The 17,043-nt window shown below is 38.8% G+C and overlaps 1 protein-coding gene and 2 pseudogenes across 1 annotated transcript; all 3 read left to right on the forward strand.

The window, feature by feature from the left end:
- The first annotated feature begins 1,738 nt into the window (after positions 1-1,738).
- Positions 1,739-2,683, forward strand: LOC129628488 (olfactory receptor 5F1-like). The gene has a single exon (XM_055547922.1). The coding sequence runs from the start codon at positions 1,739-1,741 to the stop codon at positions 2,681-2,683; it is 945 nt and encodes a 314-aa protein (XP_055403897.1).
- Positions 2,684-6,125: 3,442 nt separating this feature from the next.
- On the forward strand, positions 6,126-6,879 carry LOC129627916 (olfactory receptor 5F1-like; annotated as a pseudogene).
- A 1,408-nt stretch (positions 6,880-8,287) lies between these two features.
- LOC129627917 (olfactory receptor 5F1-like) lies at positions 8,288-9,267 on the forward strand (annotated as a pseudogene).
- The last annotated feature ends 7,776 nt before the right edge of the window (positions 9,268-17,043 follow it).

Genomic DNA, 17,043 nt, shown 5'->3' on the forward strand with positions numbered 1-17,043 from the left:
ATGATTTATTATTTCTCTATCCAAATAGACTCTCTCTTCATATGTACACATAGTGTGATTCATTTCTCTTTGTGATATGTGTTTTTGGTATGGAATATTTGTAGTTTAAATTCTTTGTAAGATCAGAATCACAGACAATTTCAACCAACAAATGTAATTACAGAATCTTAAAAATACATTTTATTTAAATATATTGTCTTATTTAATCAGAGTAGAGCATTTAAAGGGGTTTTTTAAAAGAGTTGAAGTGAGTGTCATTTTCTTATTTATTTCACTCAATTACTGAGCTGGAATAAAGGTTAAACTCACTGAGACAAGGAGAGGGGTGAACACATACATGAACACACACAAACTCAAACAGTAAAGGAAAAATAATAACTTGGTAGTGGGAAATGCACCCTTTTGGAATATGCTAAATCTACAAAGAAGCAATTAAACATCCAATTAAAATTAATATCTTATAAACATTGGGGAAACATTAAGGTAACAGAGAAATCAATAATCACATAAGAATGCAGGATCCATATCTCATTTGACTGTATCTAGCTGCATGTGATCTTATTTTAACTGCCTCTGAGATTAGAGTTTATGCCTTTAGAGGACTGATGCCACAACCAAAACCTGTAATACCGTCCTCATGGTTACCCAACCCTCCTCAAAAAATATAAAAATAAAAAAAAATAAAAGGTAGCTGTGTGTATATGTTCAGAACGTGTCTCAGATTTTTACAAAAAGGTAATTCAAATTTTCCCTGCTTTTCATTTTATTTAGAAAATGAAAATCTCCTTTTCATTTTTGTGCCTCAACTGAGTTATTTGGCTTTCTAATAAAAAAAGAAAACAATAAACTAGAAAAGTTAGTAATGGGAAGGATGCTGCTAAGTACTTGGTGCTGCCATTGATTAATGTGGACAGGTACAGTGTGTGCTAATACTAATTCATGGCATTAATTTGATAGTGTGCTTTGTATTGAAAGAGTCATTTGGTTTAATTTAAAACATGACAAAATCATGTTTATGAATATGGTAAATGTCAAAATGATGAGTATTTGAAATGGAATTTTTTTACTGCATGGGGAATACAGAAGCAATTTTCAAGTATTGATGCATAGATTTTATTTTATTTTATTTTATTTTTAATTGGAGGCTAATTACTTTACATAGATTTTAGAGTTGCAGAATATGCAAAGTGGTCCTGAGGAGAAAAAATTGCATTAAGTTAAACTCACATACCTGTTCAGACCATGGGAGAGACTTCAGCTAGAATAGTTTGGTACTTTGCATTTTGGATATAGGCTAGAAGACAAAGTACAGAATATATATATTGCATTTGCAGAAACTGAAGTGAAATATGTGTACTTGGCCCAATAATTTGAGAATCCTTCAACCCAGGTGTATTTTAACACGGAGAATTGCTTAATAATTGCCAATGTTTATTCTTGGAGAAGGAAATGGCAACCCACTCCAGTATTCTTGCTTGCAAAAATCCCATGGACAGAGGAGCCTGGTGGGCTACAGTCCATGGTGTCACAAAGAGACATGACTGAGCGACTACGCATGATGCTTATTCATTTGTCCACTAATTTTCCTCTTGCTTCACTTGTTCTATATATTATGCTCTGTTATCCTAGATTTTTTTTCATGTGTGATTAATTTTATCAGACCTACTACTTCCTGTAAACTTTTGAGAGGAAAATATTTAGAGTGAATTCAAGTTTCAGCATACATTTTCTGTAATAAATGGCCAGAAAAAATTATACTTTGCTCACTGAGTTCATCCTGTTGGGTTTAGCAGACTCACTGGAGTTACAGATTACCCTGTTTTGCCTTTTTTCTGTGATTTATACACTTACAGTTGTGGGAAATTTTGGAATGATTCTCTTAGTCAGAGCTGATTCCCGACTTCACACACCCATGTATTTCTTCCTGGCTAACCTGTCCTTTGTGGATGTTTGTTATTCACCCACCATCACCCCAAAGATGCTGGTAGATCTATTATCAGAGAAGAAGTCCATCTCCTTTGCTGGGTGCTTTCTGCAGATGTATTTCTTTATAGCCTTGGCCACAACTGAATGCATCCTTTTTGGGTTAATGGCCCATGACCGCTATGTGGCCATATGCAACCCTCTCCTTTACTCCTTGATCATGTCCAGGACAGTCTGCCTAAAAATGGCAGCAGGGGCTTTTACAGCAGGACTGTTGAACTCCATGGTTCTCACAAGTTGTATCAGCAGCTTTCATTTCTGCAGTTCCATTGTCATTCATCACTTCTTCTGTGATAGCCCCCCACTTTTTAAGCTCTCCTGTTCTGACACACACCTGTATGAAAGCATCTTGTCCATTTTTGCTGGTGTGAATATCGCTGGAAGTCTGCTGGTGATCCTCACCTCCTACTGCTACATTCTCTGCTCCATCTTCCGTATGCATGCAGGGGAGGGGAGGCGCAAAGTGTTCTCCACATGTGCGTCTCACCTGACAGCCATCATCCTGTTCTATTCCACCTCCATCTACACTTATCTGAGACCTACTTCCAGCTACTCCCTGACTCAGGACAAAGTAGCTTCCGTGTTCTACACTGTGGTGATCCCCATGTTGAATCCTCTGATCTACAGTCTCCGGAACAGGGAAGTGAAGAAGGCTTTACGGAATGTAGTTACTAGGAAAAGGATTCCTTCATTTCTGTGATTGATTAATTTTCTGAACTAAATAGAATATATAATTTAATTTTCAGAAAGTGGATCAAGCTTATTTTCATTACAACTTAATCTGTATAATCACGTTCTGGTAATTTTCATGGACACGAGTCCTGTTAGATATAACTTATCAAACTTATGTAAGATCATGAAACTTTTTTCTGATCATTGTATGTTTTCCTATAGATTTCTAAAATGTGATTTATTCATAATTCTGTCTTGGTTATGGAAATAAAGGGTTAAGTAGAGATAATTTTTGCAATGTTACATGAATCTAGTTGTGTATTATACTTGTAATTGTCAGCTTTTTTAATGTATTTTTTCAACATTTGTGATTTGTAAAGGATTGTATATATCACATGTGCGAAAATGTTTTCAGTGTAGATTTCCACTTTATTGAATTACGGCGGTAATGCTTAAATCAAAAATCAGTAATATCATTTAACTGCTATAGTAAACATGTGGACTTTCATTTCCTTTATCCCCATAAACACATACTTATTCATTAAAGAATATATAGGAATTTGTTTAAATGTATTTTGTTTAGAAAACTGCTGTCTGGTTAGAAAGCACCAATTGCAACAGCTTTTCTTCTGTTCCCATCTTTTCTTCTCAAAAGTTTCCTGTTCTCTCACATTTACTCTCCCAGACTGATGCACATATTATACACAAAGCCACCTGCACGGTCAGTCAACTAGAGCAGAGTGTAATCAACGTATAGTTCAAAGTAGGTAGATTGATCTTTGAAGGATAAAATAGACCCATATCCTTTAAAACAGTCTCAGGGATTTCCTGATTATGGAAGCATTCTACCAGTCACCAATGAAATTCATTACAGTTAATCTGTATATTATATTAAAGGTAAGCAATAATATATAGGTGGAATGGAGTGGCATAGTAGAATTCTGGAGGAAATTGAGTGGGATTCAGGGCTTGCTAAGATGCTAACCACACTTAGAACTTTTGGAGGGATATTCCCTGTGGCTCTTCCCTTGTCCTTGCTGCTGAAATTGCTCCTGATAGAAGTTACGATATGCAAGTCATCTGGGATATAACAAAGCAGATCCCATGACCTGTCATACCATTCAGTGCCCTCTGCTGTCCATATAGTCCAGCTGGGTCTGATGAACACTCATGTAGGCATGTAGTTAGAAGTTAGTGTCTCCTTCTAATTTATTTCACTTAAAAACAGAGCTTCCATGTTGGCTCAGTTGTTAAAGAATTTTCCTGCAGTGCAGGAGACCTGGGTTCAATCCCTGGGTTGGGAAGGTCCCTGGAGAAGGAAATGGCAACCAGTTCCAGTATTCTTGCCTGGAGAATTCCATGGACAAGGGGGTTCAGCAGGCTACAGACCAGGGGGTCCCGAAGAGTCAGACACAACTGAGTGACTAACACATTCACTTTCAAGAACAGAGCTAAACTGAAGGTTAAATTCAGCCAGACAAGTGTAGGGATACACACACACACACACACACACACACACACACAGAGGGAAGAATCATAATTTGGTAGAGGATTATGTAACCATTGGAATAAGCTTAAACTTCAAGGAAAGAGAAAATTACATAGATCTTTTTTTTTTTTTAATTTGGCAAATAAATAACTTTGAAATAGCAGAGAAATCAGAAAGTTCCATATAGTGTTTAATCACATCTATTTGCACGTGATCATATTTAAATACTTCTGAGACTGCAGTTTCTGCCTTTAGAGGATTCATTACACAATTAAAACCTATAATCCAGTCCCCAAGGTTACCTAACCCTCTTTGAGGAGAACAAAATAAAAGGATAGCAATATGCATATACTCAGAATGTGTCTCAAATGTTTACAAAGTGGTAATTCAAAATGTATTGCTTTACATTTCACTTAAAACACGAAAATTGCATTTTTTATGTTTTTTTTTTATGCCTCACCTGAGTTATTAGGGATACTAGTAGAAACAGAAATAATAGACTAGACAAGTTAGTACTGAGAAAAATGCTGTTAAGTACTTGGTGCAGACTCTGTCATTCACCACCATAAATAGTTATAGTGTGTGCTACCACATGGCATTAATCTGATAATGCACTTTGAAATGAGAACATTTATTTGTGTGCCTTAATATACTACAATATCATCATTAAGAATATGATAGATGTCAAAATATCAGTTATCTAATTGGGCTATTTTTTGCTTCCTGGAGAACACACAAATGATTTCCAAGTGACCATACATAAATTTTGGAGTTAAAGAATATAGAAAGCAGACTTGAGAAAAAAAAAAAAAAAAAATGATTTCGGTTAAATCCAAATACCTGCTCAGAGAATGGAAAAAAACTTCAGCAAGAATAATTCTGTACTTTGCATTTGGATATGGACTAGAGGGGAAAGAATAGAACTTAGATGCTGCATTCGAAAAAGAACCTTAGGTGATGTATCTGTGAAAGGTTGTTGTTGAATCATGCGAATACACCGGGATTCTTGGCCCCCGGAGGAGAAGAATTCAATCCGGGGCCAGAGACGAGGCTTGATCGCTCAGAGCTTTTGTGTAATAAAGTTTTATTAAAGTATAAAGGAGATAGAGAAAGCTTCTGACATAGGCATCAGAAGGGGGCAGAAAGAGTACCCCCTTGCTAGTCTTCAGCTGGATGTTATATAGTCACTAGCAGTCTGTTAATGAAAGAAAGGAATGTCTTATAATTTAGAATAGCACCAGGCCCCTCGCCCATAAGATGCATTTTGGGATAATCTTGGCACCAAATGGTTTATCTTGGGCCATAAAATAATTAACTTGAATCTTAAAGAAGGGCAGACCACCATACAAATAGTTTCATTTACATAGATTAGGGGAACAATATCTGAGTATAACATACTGGTTGTCAAGTAGGTTTTGGGCCAAGAGGCGGAACCGACTTGGAGACAGAGTTTGGGGTAAAGGCGTAGTACATTAGCATAGCTTAAGACAAACATTTCCATAAGAAAAAGGCATTGGTTTTCTCTAGGCTCAAGAATAGCTAACTTCAGGCGAAACCAGGTGTCATTATGGCAACACAGTATTTTAAGAGAAACCTCTCTTTAAATTTGTATAGAGAAGGAAAAAAATATTGCTAGTTTGTTTCCTCCTGCCGTTTAAGAGAGATAAAAATGTCTGACACTTGCAGGCTATTTCCTCCATTTGGAGACCCCTGGCCTTCCTGCCTGTTACCCTCTCATCTGTATTTAGATGAGTCATTAGTGGATCCCTTAGTTCAGAATTAATAGAGCCAATTACTTAATGAAATCCAATGCTTATTCATTTGTTTACTAATTCTCCTCTGACTCTGTTTACCGTGCTCTGTTGTCCCAGGTTTCTTTTCCCTATATGTTTTACTTTATCAATATTTCTATTTCTGGTAAATTGTGCAATGGGAAATATGCACACCCAGTTTAAGTTTAAGCATACTGTATCTGTAATCAATGGGCAGAAAAAGTTGCACTTCACTCACAGAGTTCATCCTGTTGGGATTAGCAGATACATTGGAGCTACAGGTTATCCCCCTTTTGCCTTTTCTTGGTGATTTACATGTTTACAGTTGTGGGGAATGTTGGGATGATCCTCTTAATCAGGACTGATTCAAAACTTCAAACACTCATGTATTTCTTTCTGGCTAACCTGTCCTTTGTGGGTGTTTGTTATTCCTCCACCATCACTCCGACAATGCTGGTAGATTTATTCTCCAGGAAGAAGACAATCTCTTTTATTGGCTGTTTTTTGCAGATGTACTTCTTTATAGCCTTTGCCACACCAAATGCATCTTTTTTGGGTTAATGGCCTATAACTGTTATGTGACCATAAGCAGCCCTCTCCTTTATTCCTTGGTCATGTCCAGGATGTTCTGCATAGAAATGGCAGCAGGGGCTTTTACAGCAGGACTGTTGAACTCCATGGTAAACACCAGTTATGTAAGCAGCTTACCATTCTGCAGTTCCAATATCATTCATCACTTCTTCTGTGACAGCACCCTCCCACACACTTTTTAAGCTCTCCTGTTCTGACACACACCTGCATGAAAGCATCTTTTCCATATTTGCTGGTGTGAATATGGTCAGAACTCTGCTGGTGACCCTCACCTCCTACTCCCACATTCTCTCTCATAAAGTTGTAATCCATCTCAACCATCTGTGGTCCATGTTGTTCATCTCAGTCAATAAATACTCATGTAGGCATTAGGTTAGTAGTTATTTTCCCCTTCTGATTATTTTCACTCAAGAACAAATGTGGAATAAAAGTTAAAATTACTCTGCTAAGGTGAGGGATACACACAAACCCACACAGGGAAGGACAGTAGTATGGTAGTAGGTTATATACCCATTTGGACTAAGCTGCTAACACTACAAAGAAAGAGGCAATTAAATAACCATTTTTAAATAAAGCAAAAACTTTAAAAAGACAGAGATCAGGAACTGGGTTATGATGAAGATCGCACTAGTGTTTGATTCATCTCTCGGGGTGTGATCACATTTTAATTACTTTTGAGACTGCAGCTTCTGCCTTTAGAGGATTGATTTCACAACCAAATCTATAAACCAGTCCCCAAGTGCACCCAACTCTGTTTAAGGAGAACAAAATAAAGAGGCAGCAATGTGTATATACTCAGAAGCTGTCTCAAATTTTTACAAAGAGCTAATTCAAATTTTCACTGATTTTCATTTCATTTAAAACATGAAAACTGTCTTCTTTTTATTTTTTGTGCCTCAACTGATTTATTAGGGATTTTGACAAAAAAGAAAATACTTGACTAAATAAGATAGTACTGGGAAGAATGCAATAGGGACTTGGTACTGCCATTCATTGCCGTGGAAAGGTATAGTGTCTGCTACTATATGGCATTCATTTGATAGTGTGGTTTGTGATGAGAATGGTTATTGGTTTACTACAAAATCATTCTTAACAATATGCTGTGCTGTGCTTAGTCACTCAGTCATGTCTGACTCTTTGTGACCCCATGGACTGTAGCCCACCAGGCTCCTCTGTCCATGGAATTCTCCAGGCAGGCATACTGGAGTGGGTTGCCTTGCCCTCCTCTTCTAAACAATATAATACATGCCCAAATTTTGGTTATTTGAAATGGGCTGCTTTTGCTGCTTGGAGAACACAAAAGCAATTTCCAGGTGGTGATGAATGAATTATTGAGTTGAAGAACATACAGAATGATCTTGAGGAGAAGAAAAAAAAATGTATTTGAGTTAAAATTAAGTGTCTGTTCAGAAGATATGGGATAGACTTCAGCAAGGACATGTCTATATTCTATATTTTGTATGTGGGCTAGAAAAGAAAGAATACAACATAGATACTGGATTTTCAAAAAGAAAAAAATAATTTGAAATGAAATATGTGGACCTTGACCAGTCATTTTTTAATCCCTCAACCCAAATGTGATGCAACTGCTTAATAAATTCCAACAGTTATTCATTTTTTCTACTAACTTAACTATTATGTCAGTTTCAGTATTTACTATGCTCTATTATCCTAGGCGTTATGTATTCTATATGCCAACCACTAAAACTCATCCATATTTGTACTATTTCCTGTAAACTTTGGGCCTAATGCAAATTTAAGCATACTATACCTGTGACAAATGGCCAGAAAAAATTACACTCTGCTGACGGAGTTCATCCTGTTGGGCTTAGCAGACACTTGGGAGCAGCAGCTTGTCCTCTTTCTTTTTTTCTGTGGTTTACACAGTGACAGTTGTGGGGAATGTTGGGATGATCCTCTTAATTAGAGCTGATTCCCGACTTCATACACCCATGTACTTCTTCCTGGCTAACCTGTCCTTTGTAGATGTTTGTTATTCATCCACCGTCACCCCAAAGATGCTGGTAGATCTGTTATCAGAGAAAAAGTCCATCTCCTTTGCTGGCTGCTTTCTGCAGATATACTTCTTTATCCTTTTTGCCACAACTGAATGCATCCTTTTTGGGTTAATGGCCTATGACCGCTATGTGGCCATATGCAGCCCTCTCCTTTACTCCTTGATCATGTCCAGGACGGTCTGCCTGAAAATGGCAGCAGGGGCTTTTACAGCAGGACTGTTGAACTCTGTGGTGAACACCAGTTATGTAAGCAGCTTGCCATTCTGCAGTTCCAATATCATCCATCACTTCTTCTGTGACAGCGCCCCACTTTTTAAGCTCGCCTGTTCTGACACACCTGCATGAAAGCATCTTTTCCACATTTGCTGGTGTGAATATGGTTGGAACTCTGCTGGTGACCCTCGCCTCCTACTGCTACATTCTCTTCTCCATCTTCCGTATGCATTCAGGGGAGGGGAGGCACAAAGCATTCTCCACATGTGCATCTCACCTGACAGCCATCCTCCTGTTCTATTCCACCTCCATCTACACTTATCTCAGACCTTCCTCCAGCTACTCCTTGACTCAGGACAAAGTGGCTTCTGTGTTCTACACAGTGGTCATCCCCATGTTGAATCCTTTGATCTACAGCCTCAGGAATAAGGAAGTAAAGAAGGCTTTATGGAATGTAATTACTAGGAAAATAGTCCCCTCACTCCTGGGATTTTTTGGTGAATTTTCTGCATTAAATAGAGTACATTGAAATTTGAAAAGCTAGACTCAAGTTAGTTTTTCATTAGAATATTTTCTAATTAATCAAATCCATTCATATTCACATACATGTATCCAATTAGATATAAGCAAAGTTACCAAAGTTATATATAAAACTATGGAAGTGTCGTCTAATCATTCTATATTTCTTTTGGGTTCTCAGAAATAGGGGTAACTTGTAAAGAAATTTGGGTTATAAAAATAAGCAATTCAGTGTTTAGAGTCAATAATCGACAATATCACATGAAACTAGCCATGTAGAGTATTTGCAACTGTCAATTTATTTTTTCCTGATGCATGTGTTTTTCACTATTTATAGTTTGTGAGAGAGTGTTATATACAACATATATAAAACTTTTTAAACTTTAAAATAGATTCCAGTTTTATTTCTGGAATTATTTCCTGCAGAGTTGCTTAAGTCTAAATACAGGATTATCCTTTTAATAGCAACAGTAAACATGCCAACTATCATTTCCTTTATCCCTGGAAAAACACACATATCTGTTAAAGAAAAAAAATATGAATTGGTGTAAAAGAGTGTTATTTAAAAAACTGCTGTCTGACTTGAACACACAAATTTATGATAGTTTTTCTTCTATTCTTTGTTTTCTTCTCAAAAGTTCCCTACCCTTCTCTCAATTACTCTGTTGCAGATGATATTAGTACATAAACACAAAGACACATGCACACATACTCAGCTAATCACGTTTCAAAGGAAAATAAACAGTATACTGTCAAGAAGGTAAAATTCAAATGGCTAAGTGTAGAAGAATAAAAACTCCAATATAAAGTAGCTGAATTTATGTGAAAATATGTAAACTGTACAGATTAATGTGCACATAACTTTACTGCAAATATGTAGTAGTGGTGGTAGTGTTAGTTGCTTCAGTTCAGTTGCTCAGTCTTGTCCGACTCCTTGCAACCCCATGAATCACAGCACGCCAGGCCTCCCTGTCCATCACCAACTCCAGGAGTTCACTCAGACTCATGTTCATCGAGTCGGTGATGCCATCCAGCCATCTCATCCTCTGTTGTCCCCTTCTCCTCCTGCGCCCAATCCCTCCCAGCATCAGAGTCTTTTCCAATGAGTCAACTCTTTGCATGAGGTGGCCAAAGTACTGGAGTTTCAGCTTCGGCATCATACCTTCCAAGGAACACCCAGGACTGATCTCCTTTAGAATGGACTGATTGGATCTCCTTGCAGTCCAAGGGACTCTCAAGAGTCTTCCCCAGCACCACAGTTCAAAAGCATCAATTCTTCGGCACTCAGCTTTCTTCACAGTCCAACTCTCACATCCATACATGACTACTGGAAAAACCATAGCCTTGACTAGACAGACCTTTGTTGGCAAAGCAATGTCTCTGCTTTTGAATATGCTATCTAGGTTGAAGTTGCATCTGATTCTTTGACACCCACGCACTGTAGCCCACCAGGGTCCTCTATCCAAGGGATTCTTCAGGCAAGAATACCAGAGTAGGTTGCAAATATATAACTTATTGCAATTAGATAGCTTTATTTTCAATCTGTAGCTTTATAGAAATAATTTTAAAACAAATAGCTTTATTGAAGCTATGTGGGATGTATGTCAAATGGAAAGTACGGCACCAGAAAACAGAAATGTGGTCATTTTTTGCTAACCTGAGATATAATTTACTGCCGTGGATGGGAAATTGATGTGTACTTATGTTAGCGTTCTCTTTAAACTTTGTGATACTAGCCATTCTGTAGACACATTGCTATGTCTAAAACTCTGAATTTGTGAATTGGGCTCAAAGCGTTAAATCTCCTGAAATTGTATTATCATGTTTCCCTTTGTTATAAAACAAATAAGATGTAAAAACACAATTTATTAGTCATGGTTGCACTGTGTGTGTCAGTCATTAACTCATGGGTAAAGGAAAATAGAAAGATGAAAAATGCATACATACTTTTTATACATTGTTTTATTATCCTCTATCTCCCTCATGTCTGACTTTAAATTTTCTCCAGTCAATAGTGAGGAAGATGATATGGAAAACAATTCCCAGTCTAAAAAATAAAATACAACTACAGAAAAAAAGAGATAAACACTTTCTCTTGGTTCTTATTTAAATAGCTGCAATAAATAGTTTGGGTGAACCATCTTTAAACTGTGGACTCAGACACCTGTGCCCAGGTGAGTGCATTCACATGTTAGTGCAATGGCTATGTGGAATGTGGGAGATGAGTGTGAAGAATGTTCTTAGATAATTTATGCAGAAGGAGAGCAGAAAAAAAGCAGTGCATCTGTGCTAACTTGGTTAAACTCTGATAAAGATAGGAAACTCCTGCATTTTTAAGATCTGAGTGTTCTAAAGCAGAGTATTTGCAAAGAGTTGGATGCTACTGAGTGATAAACACACACACACACACACACACATCCTAATTTAAGGTGAAGCTTCATTGTAAACAATCATTCAGGGACAGGTGGCTCTGATATTTTCCACTAATGACTTCCACAGCTTCTGGTGTCATTTTGTGGTTTTGCAGCCAAAATAGGGAGGAGTGGAATTCTAGGAGATGTCCTCTTGTTACCGAGTCCGAGTTTGCTCTGCTCTCCACACGATAGGCCAATGGATGAATCTGAGAGACAAGGTGTTGAGGCAAGGAAAACGACTTTATTCAGAAAGCAGCTGACCCTGAATATTCACTGGAAGGACTTATGCTAAAGCTGAAGCTCCAATACTCAACCTGATGTGAAGAGCCGACACATTGTAAAAGGCCTTGATGCTGGGGGAGATTGAGGGCAGGAGAGGAGGGGTGACAGAGGATGAGATGGTTGGACGGCATCACTCAATTGTCATGAGTTTGGGTAAACTCAGGGAAACAGTGAAGGACAGGGATGCCTGATGTGCTGCAGTCCATGGGGTTGCAAAGAGACATGACTGTGACCGAACAATAATTGTCACATATGGTTGATTGTTCTCTCGAGGCCAGCTATTTCCATGACATTTTCTTCAGCCATTTATTTTGGTCCTCTGGTCCTGGTCAAAATTCTCCTCCTTTGATAATTCTTGCTTTGCTGACTTTATGGCCTTGGGTTTCTGTGGTCAAGTCAGGAGGAAGAAGCAGGAAAGTTGCAGGAAGGGGAACCCCTTCCAGAGCTCAAAAGGGGACTCTCGTCTAAGACTCAGAAATGAATTGTCCAAGGAGACACACTTGCTGACAAAGCAAGAGACTTTATTGGGAAGGAATGCCCAGGCAGAGGCCAGGATGGTGAGGGATCCTGGGAGGACCACTCTGCCTCGTGACTCACAATCTAGGGTTTTATGTTGATGGAATTGATTTCCCGATTGTCTTTGGCTGATCATTCTGACTCAGGGTCCTTCTTGGTGGTGCATGCACTGCTCAGCCAAGGTGGATGTCAACAAGAAGGCTTCTGGGACGTGGTAGGACACATGGAGTCTCCATTTGACTTTTCCCAGATTGTGGAAAATCTGACTTTTCCCAGACTGTTGATGGTGTCTTGTTAGTTTCTTACCAGGACTTCTGTGGTAAAATAAAGAAAGTGAAGTCACTCAGTATGGCTATCAGGAGGTAGGGACCACAGAACCCACCTTGAGTCTGTCCAACATGCAAGGAAATTCACAGTGTTAATCTCATGACCATGCTGGTTTTATGCCTAGAGACAATTTCCTGATCAAAGTATGGATAAATAGAACTGAAAGAATAGCACAGATGTATCACTGAACTGACAGGGCAGAGATCAGAACTCAACAAAAGATCCTAAGATCTGTCTCGAGGCATAAAACATAAGGGAGGTGTGTTGGTGTCTGGGCCTGGGGACCGACCCATAGACCTGTATTAAATTTTCCTGAGAGTCTCTGGGAGAACAATGGGATATGCATATCCCAGAGAAGGTTGCAGGAGGCTTCTAAGAAATGACTACCATATGGTTGCAGAAGGAATGGAGATACTAGAGATAAAGCATAGCTCAGAGTCATAGGAGTTGCCTCCCAACCAGAACAGTCAACTCTGGGTATATCTGTGAGGTGGGCGACAGTGGGCCTCTGGGCCAGACACCTGGTGCTATCAAGTGGAGTAGAATTGAGCCTTTGTTCTCACCCCGATACTCCAAGGACAAAGCCAGTGGTAAAAACAGCCCTGCTAAAGCCAAGAGACAGGTAGGTGCCCACTCCTGAGGTCAAGGAAGACCTCCCTGTCTGCACATGTGCAGGAAGTTCTTAGGGGTTGAAAAGGGAAGGGGCCCCACCCTGTAATAAGTGGGCACCTCTGTGGTGGGATCCATCTTAGAAAAAAAATGTGCACTCCTCTTGAGGAGGATCCAGGGACCAGTCAGGTTGAAGGAAGAAACAAGACAATCGGCCAAAGGTAAACAGAGCCCCGGAAGGATGGTCCTATATATGTGATTTAAACACCTCCACAGTGCACTCCTCCTCACTCAGGACAGCCCCCATTCCTCTCCGGGTGTGTATCTCTGCCTAGTTTCTCATGTTCTGCACTCCTCCTCATTAGAGACGATGCCCATACCCTTTCTTTCTGGGGGTGCATCTCTGCTCTGCTTCTGAGTTGGATAAACAAACTGTTTTCCTGTGTGATCTCCCATGCATTGAGCTATACTCTAATAGTAAAATTTGTACCTGTTTTTACAGTTTTTCTCTTATTGAAACATTCTTGCTTTCAGCTAGAGGCAAGAGTCAGAGATGCTTTAATTCTAGCCCCTGGTGGTCTTGTGGCTAGGACGCTTGGTTTTCATCCCATGCACCATAGGCTATTTAAACTACCTAGAATATGAAAAGCTCAGGAAGACTAACCTACTGTCCAGGAAAAAAAAAAAAAAAAAGAATCAATTGAAAATGACTACAAAATGTCTCAAGTGATGGATTTAGCAATGCCTCCCATAATCTCTTAATAGGATAGCCAAGGACTTGAAATAAAATATAGCTAAACAAAATTTGAGTTAAATACAGAGTTTCAGGGCTTCCCTGGTGGTTCAGATGGTAAAGAATCATCCAGCAAAGGGAAACCTGAGTTTGATCCCTGTCTTGGGAAGATTCCCTGGTGAAGGGAATGGCTACCCTCTCCAGTGTTCTGGCCTGGAGAGTTCCATAGACAGAGGAGCCTGGCATCCTGCAGTCCATGGGGTAACAAAGAGTCAGACACGACTGCATGACTTTCACTTTCACACACAGAGAGTTTCAATAAATACATAAAACCTGTAAAAAATGCACTGAAATTCTAGAGTGAAAGGTAAAAAGAAACGAAATGAAACATAAGTAAAAAAAAAATTAATAGGATTAGATTTACAGTAATTTGGACATGGTCAAAAAAGTGTCAGTGAACTTGAATTCAAATTCTGGAAAAAATAAAACCCATAAAGAGTATTTAAAAAATGATATAAAAAAGTCACAGCCTTAGGAACAGGCGGATTGTCTAAAATTGTCTAAACTATGAATAACCGAAGGTCAAGTGTAAAGCACTAATTATAGTGAGAGAATAATTTTCAAATTTGTTGGAAATCACGAATATATGTATTACAGTGAGCCCCTTTAGAATGAGTAAGAATAAAATCTAGCACACCATCGTGAGACGGTTACAGAATGCAAGGTTGTGTCCCTGATGCACAGTGAAGCCAAACACAGCTGAAACATCCCAGTTTGGAGCAGAGAAAGCTTGACTTCAGGGCCATGCAAGAACAGGTGTCTCACACTCCAAAAGCATTTGAAACTCCGACAAGCGTTTTTAACAAAACATGTTTAAAGACCAGATGAGGGAGGGGTCCCAGTGTACATGATCAGCTCATGTACAATTATGTATTTGGTTGATTCTGAGGTAGCAGAGCAGCTAACGTTATCAATCATTAGGTGTCAGTAGGTCTGGAAATCAAGCAGTTAATTTCCTGCACTTGGTAGTGGTCACTAGCATTTAAGGACTTCCCTGGTGGCTCAGATGGTAAAGAATCTTACTGTAAAGCAGGAGACCTGGGTTTGATCCTTGGGTCAGGAAGATTCCCTGGAAAAGGGAATGGAAAGTCACTCTAGTGTTCTTGCCTGGAAAATCCCATGGACAGAGGAGCCTCGTGGGCTACAGTCCCAAAGAGTAGGACATGACCGAACAACTAACACTTGACTTCTTCAGCATATGAAAAACCCAGGAAATATGTATGAAAAACTATTATCTGGGTACTTCACAGAGGAGCTAGACAGAGGATTTCAGGGAGGTGCAATAGGAGTCCTGATCTGTTAGACAAATGACGACTTAAAGCTAAAATATTGACAGGTATTTGGGATTATAATATAGATACAAGTATAATATATGACATCAATAACACAAAGAATGCAATCTGAGGAACTGGCAGAACACTGTTACAAGATTATGATGTTTGTGAAATGTCAGGTGTGACGTGCTTGATGTGAGACATGAAGTGCAATGTGGAAAGTTGTAAACAAAGATCAAAGTGGAACAATTTTAACTGTAGGCAAACATAGATATCTTGCACATTTTAAATTGTAAACCCTGAAGCAATCATTGAAATAATAATAAAAAGTCAGAGCAATATATCAAATGTAAAATATAAAACAATTAATTCCAAAATTGGCAGAAGAGCAGCAAAACAAAAGAATAAATGGAAACCAATAGGAATTTATAGTAAAAAAAAAAAAAATGTTAAACAAATACGGACTAAGCAGTCCAAGTGAAAGGTAAACATTAAGATTTTAAAAAGCTATATGTTCAATACCTGCCACATTGAACTGCATTTTGAATAAACAGATTAAAAGTGATTGAAAGTAAAAGAAATGAAAAAGTGAGATAATTTCCATATAATAAATTGTTAATAAATATTTTTGAATGTGCAAAAATGGAGAGAAGAAAAAAATGAGATAAGGTATAAAGAAGAAAGAAAGAAAGTGAAGTCGCTTAGTCGTGTCCGAATCTTTGAGATCTCATGGACTGTAGCCCACCAGGCTCCTCAGTCCGTGGAATTTTCCAGGCAAGAGTACTGGAGTGGGTTGCCATTTCCTCCTCCAGGGGATCTTCTCGACCCAGGGATTGAGCCCGGGTCTCCCACGTTGCAGACAGACGCTTTACCGTCTGAGCCACCAGGGAAGCAAGGTATAAGAAAAACGTATTAAATATTAGATATTTATTAAGTATTAAGTATTAGATATTAAAGAGGTCATCGTGCAAGTATGTTCAGCATGGGGGGTGTGTGTGTGTGTGTGTGTGTGTGTGCACGTGCTAAATTGCTTCAGTCACGTTGGATTATTTGCGACACTATGGATTATAGCTCTCCAGGTTCCTACGTCCGAGATTTCTCTGGCAAGAAAACTGGAGTGGGTTTCCATGCCCCCCTCCAGGGCATCTTCCCAACCCAGTGATTGAACCCTGTGTCTCGTGTCTCCTGCACTGGCAGGTGGGGTCTTTAGCACTGGCGCCCCCTAGAGTGTGTTCTGAGTATAACTCAAATCTGTCAAAATCAGAAGCAAACACAGCTCTCAAAGAACACTTTTGAAATAGGAAAGCATTTGTTAAGCAGCAGTAAAATAGGAAAAAAATGAATTAGACATTTGCTTGTACTATCTTGTTTCCTTGCTTCATCCATAAACTTCCATAAACAAATACAGCTTTTGTGTGTGTGTGTGTGTGTGTGGATTACATTTTGTTTATTGATTATTTTATTTTTGGAGGGTAATTACTTTACAATATTGTATTGGCTTTGCCATACATTGACATGAATCCTCCATGGGTGTGCATGTGTCCCCATTCTGAACCTCCCTCCCACCTCCG

This window comes from Bubalus kerabau, chromosome 15 (assembly GCF_029407905.1).
Source record: "Bubalus kerabau isolate K-KA32 ecotype Philippines breed swamp buffalo chromosome 15, PCC_UOA_SB_1v2, whole genome shotgun sequence".
NCBI lineage: Eukaryota > Metazoa > Chordata > Mammalia > Artiodactyla > Bovidae > Bubalus > Bubalus kerabau.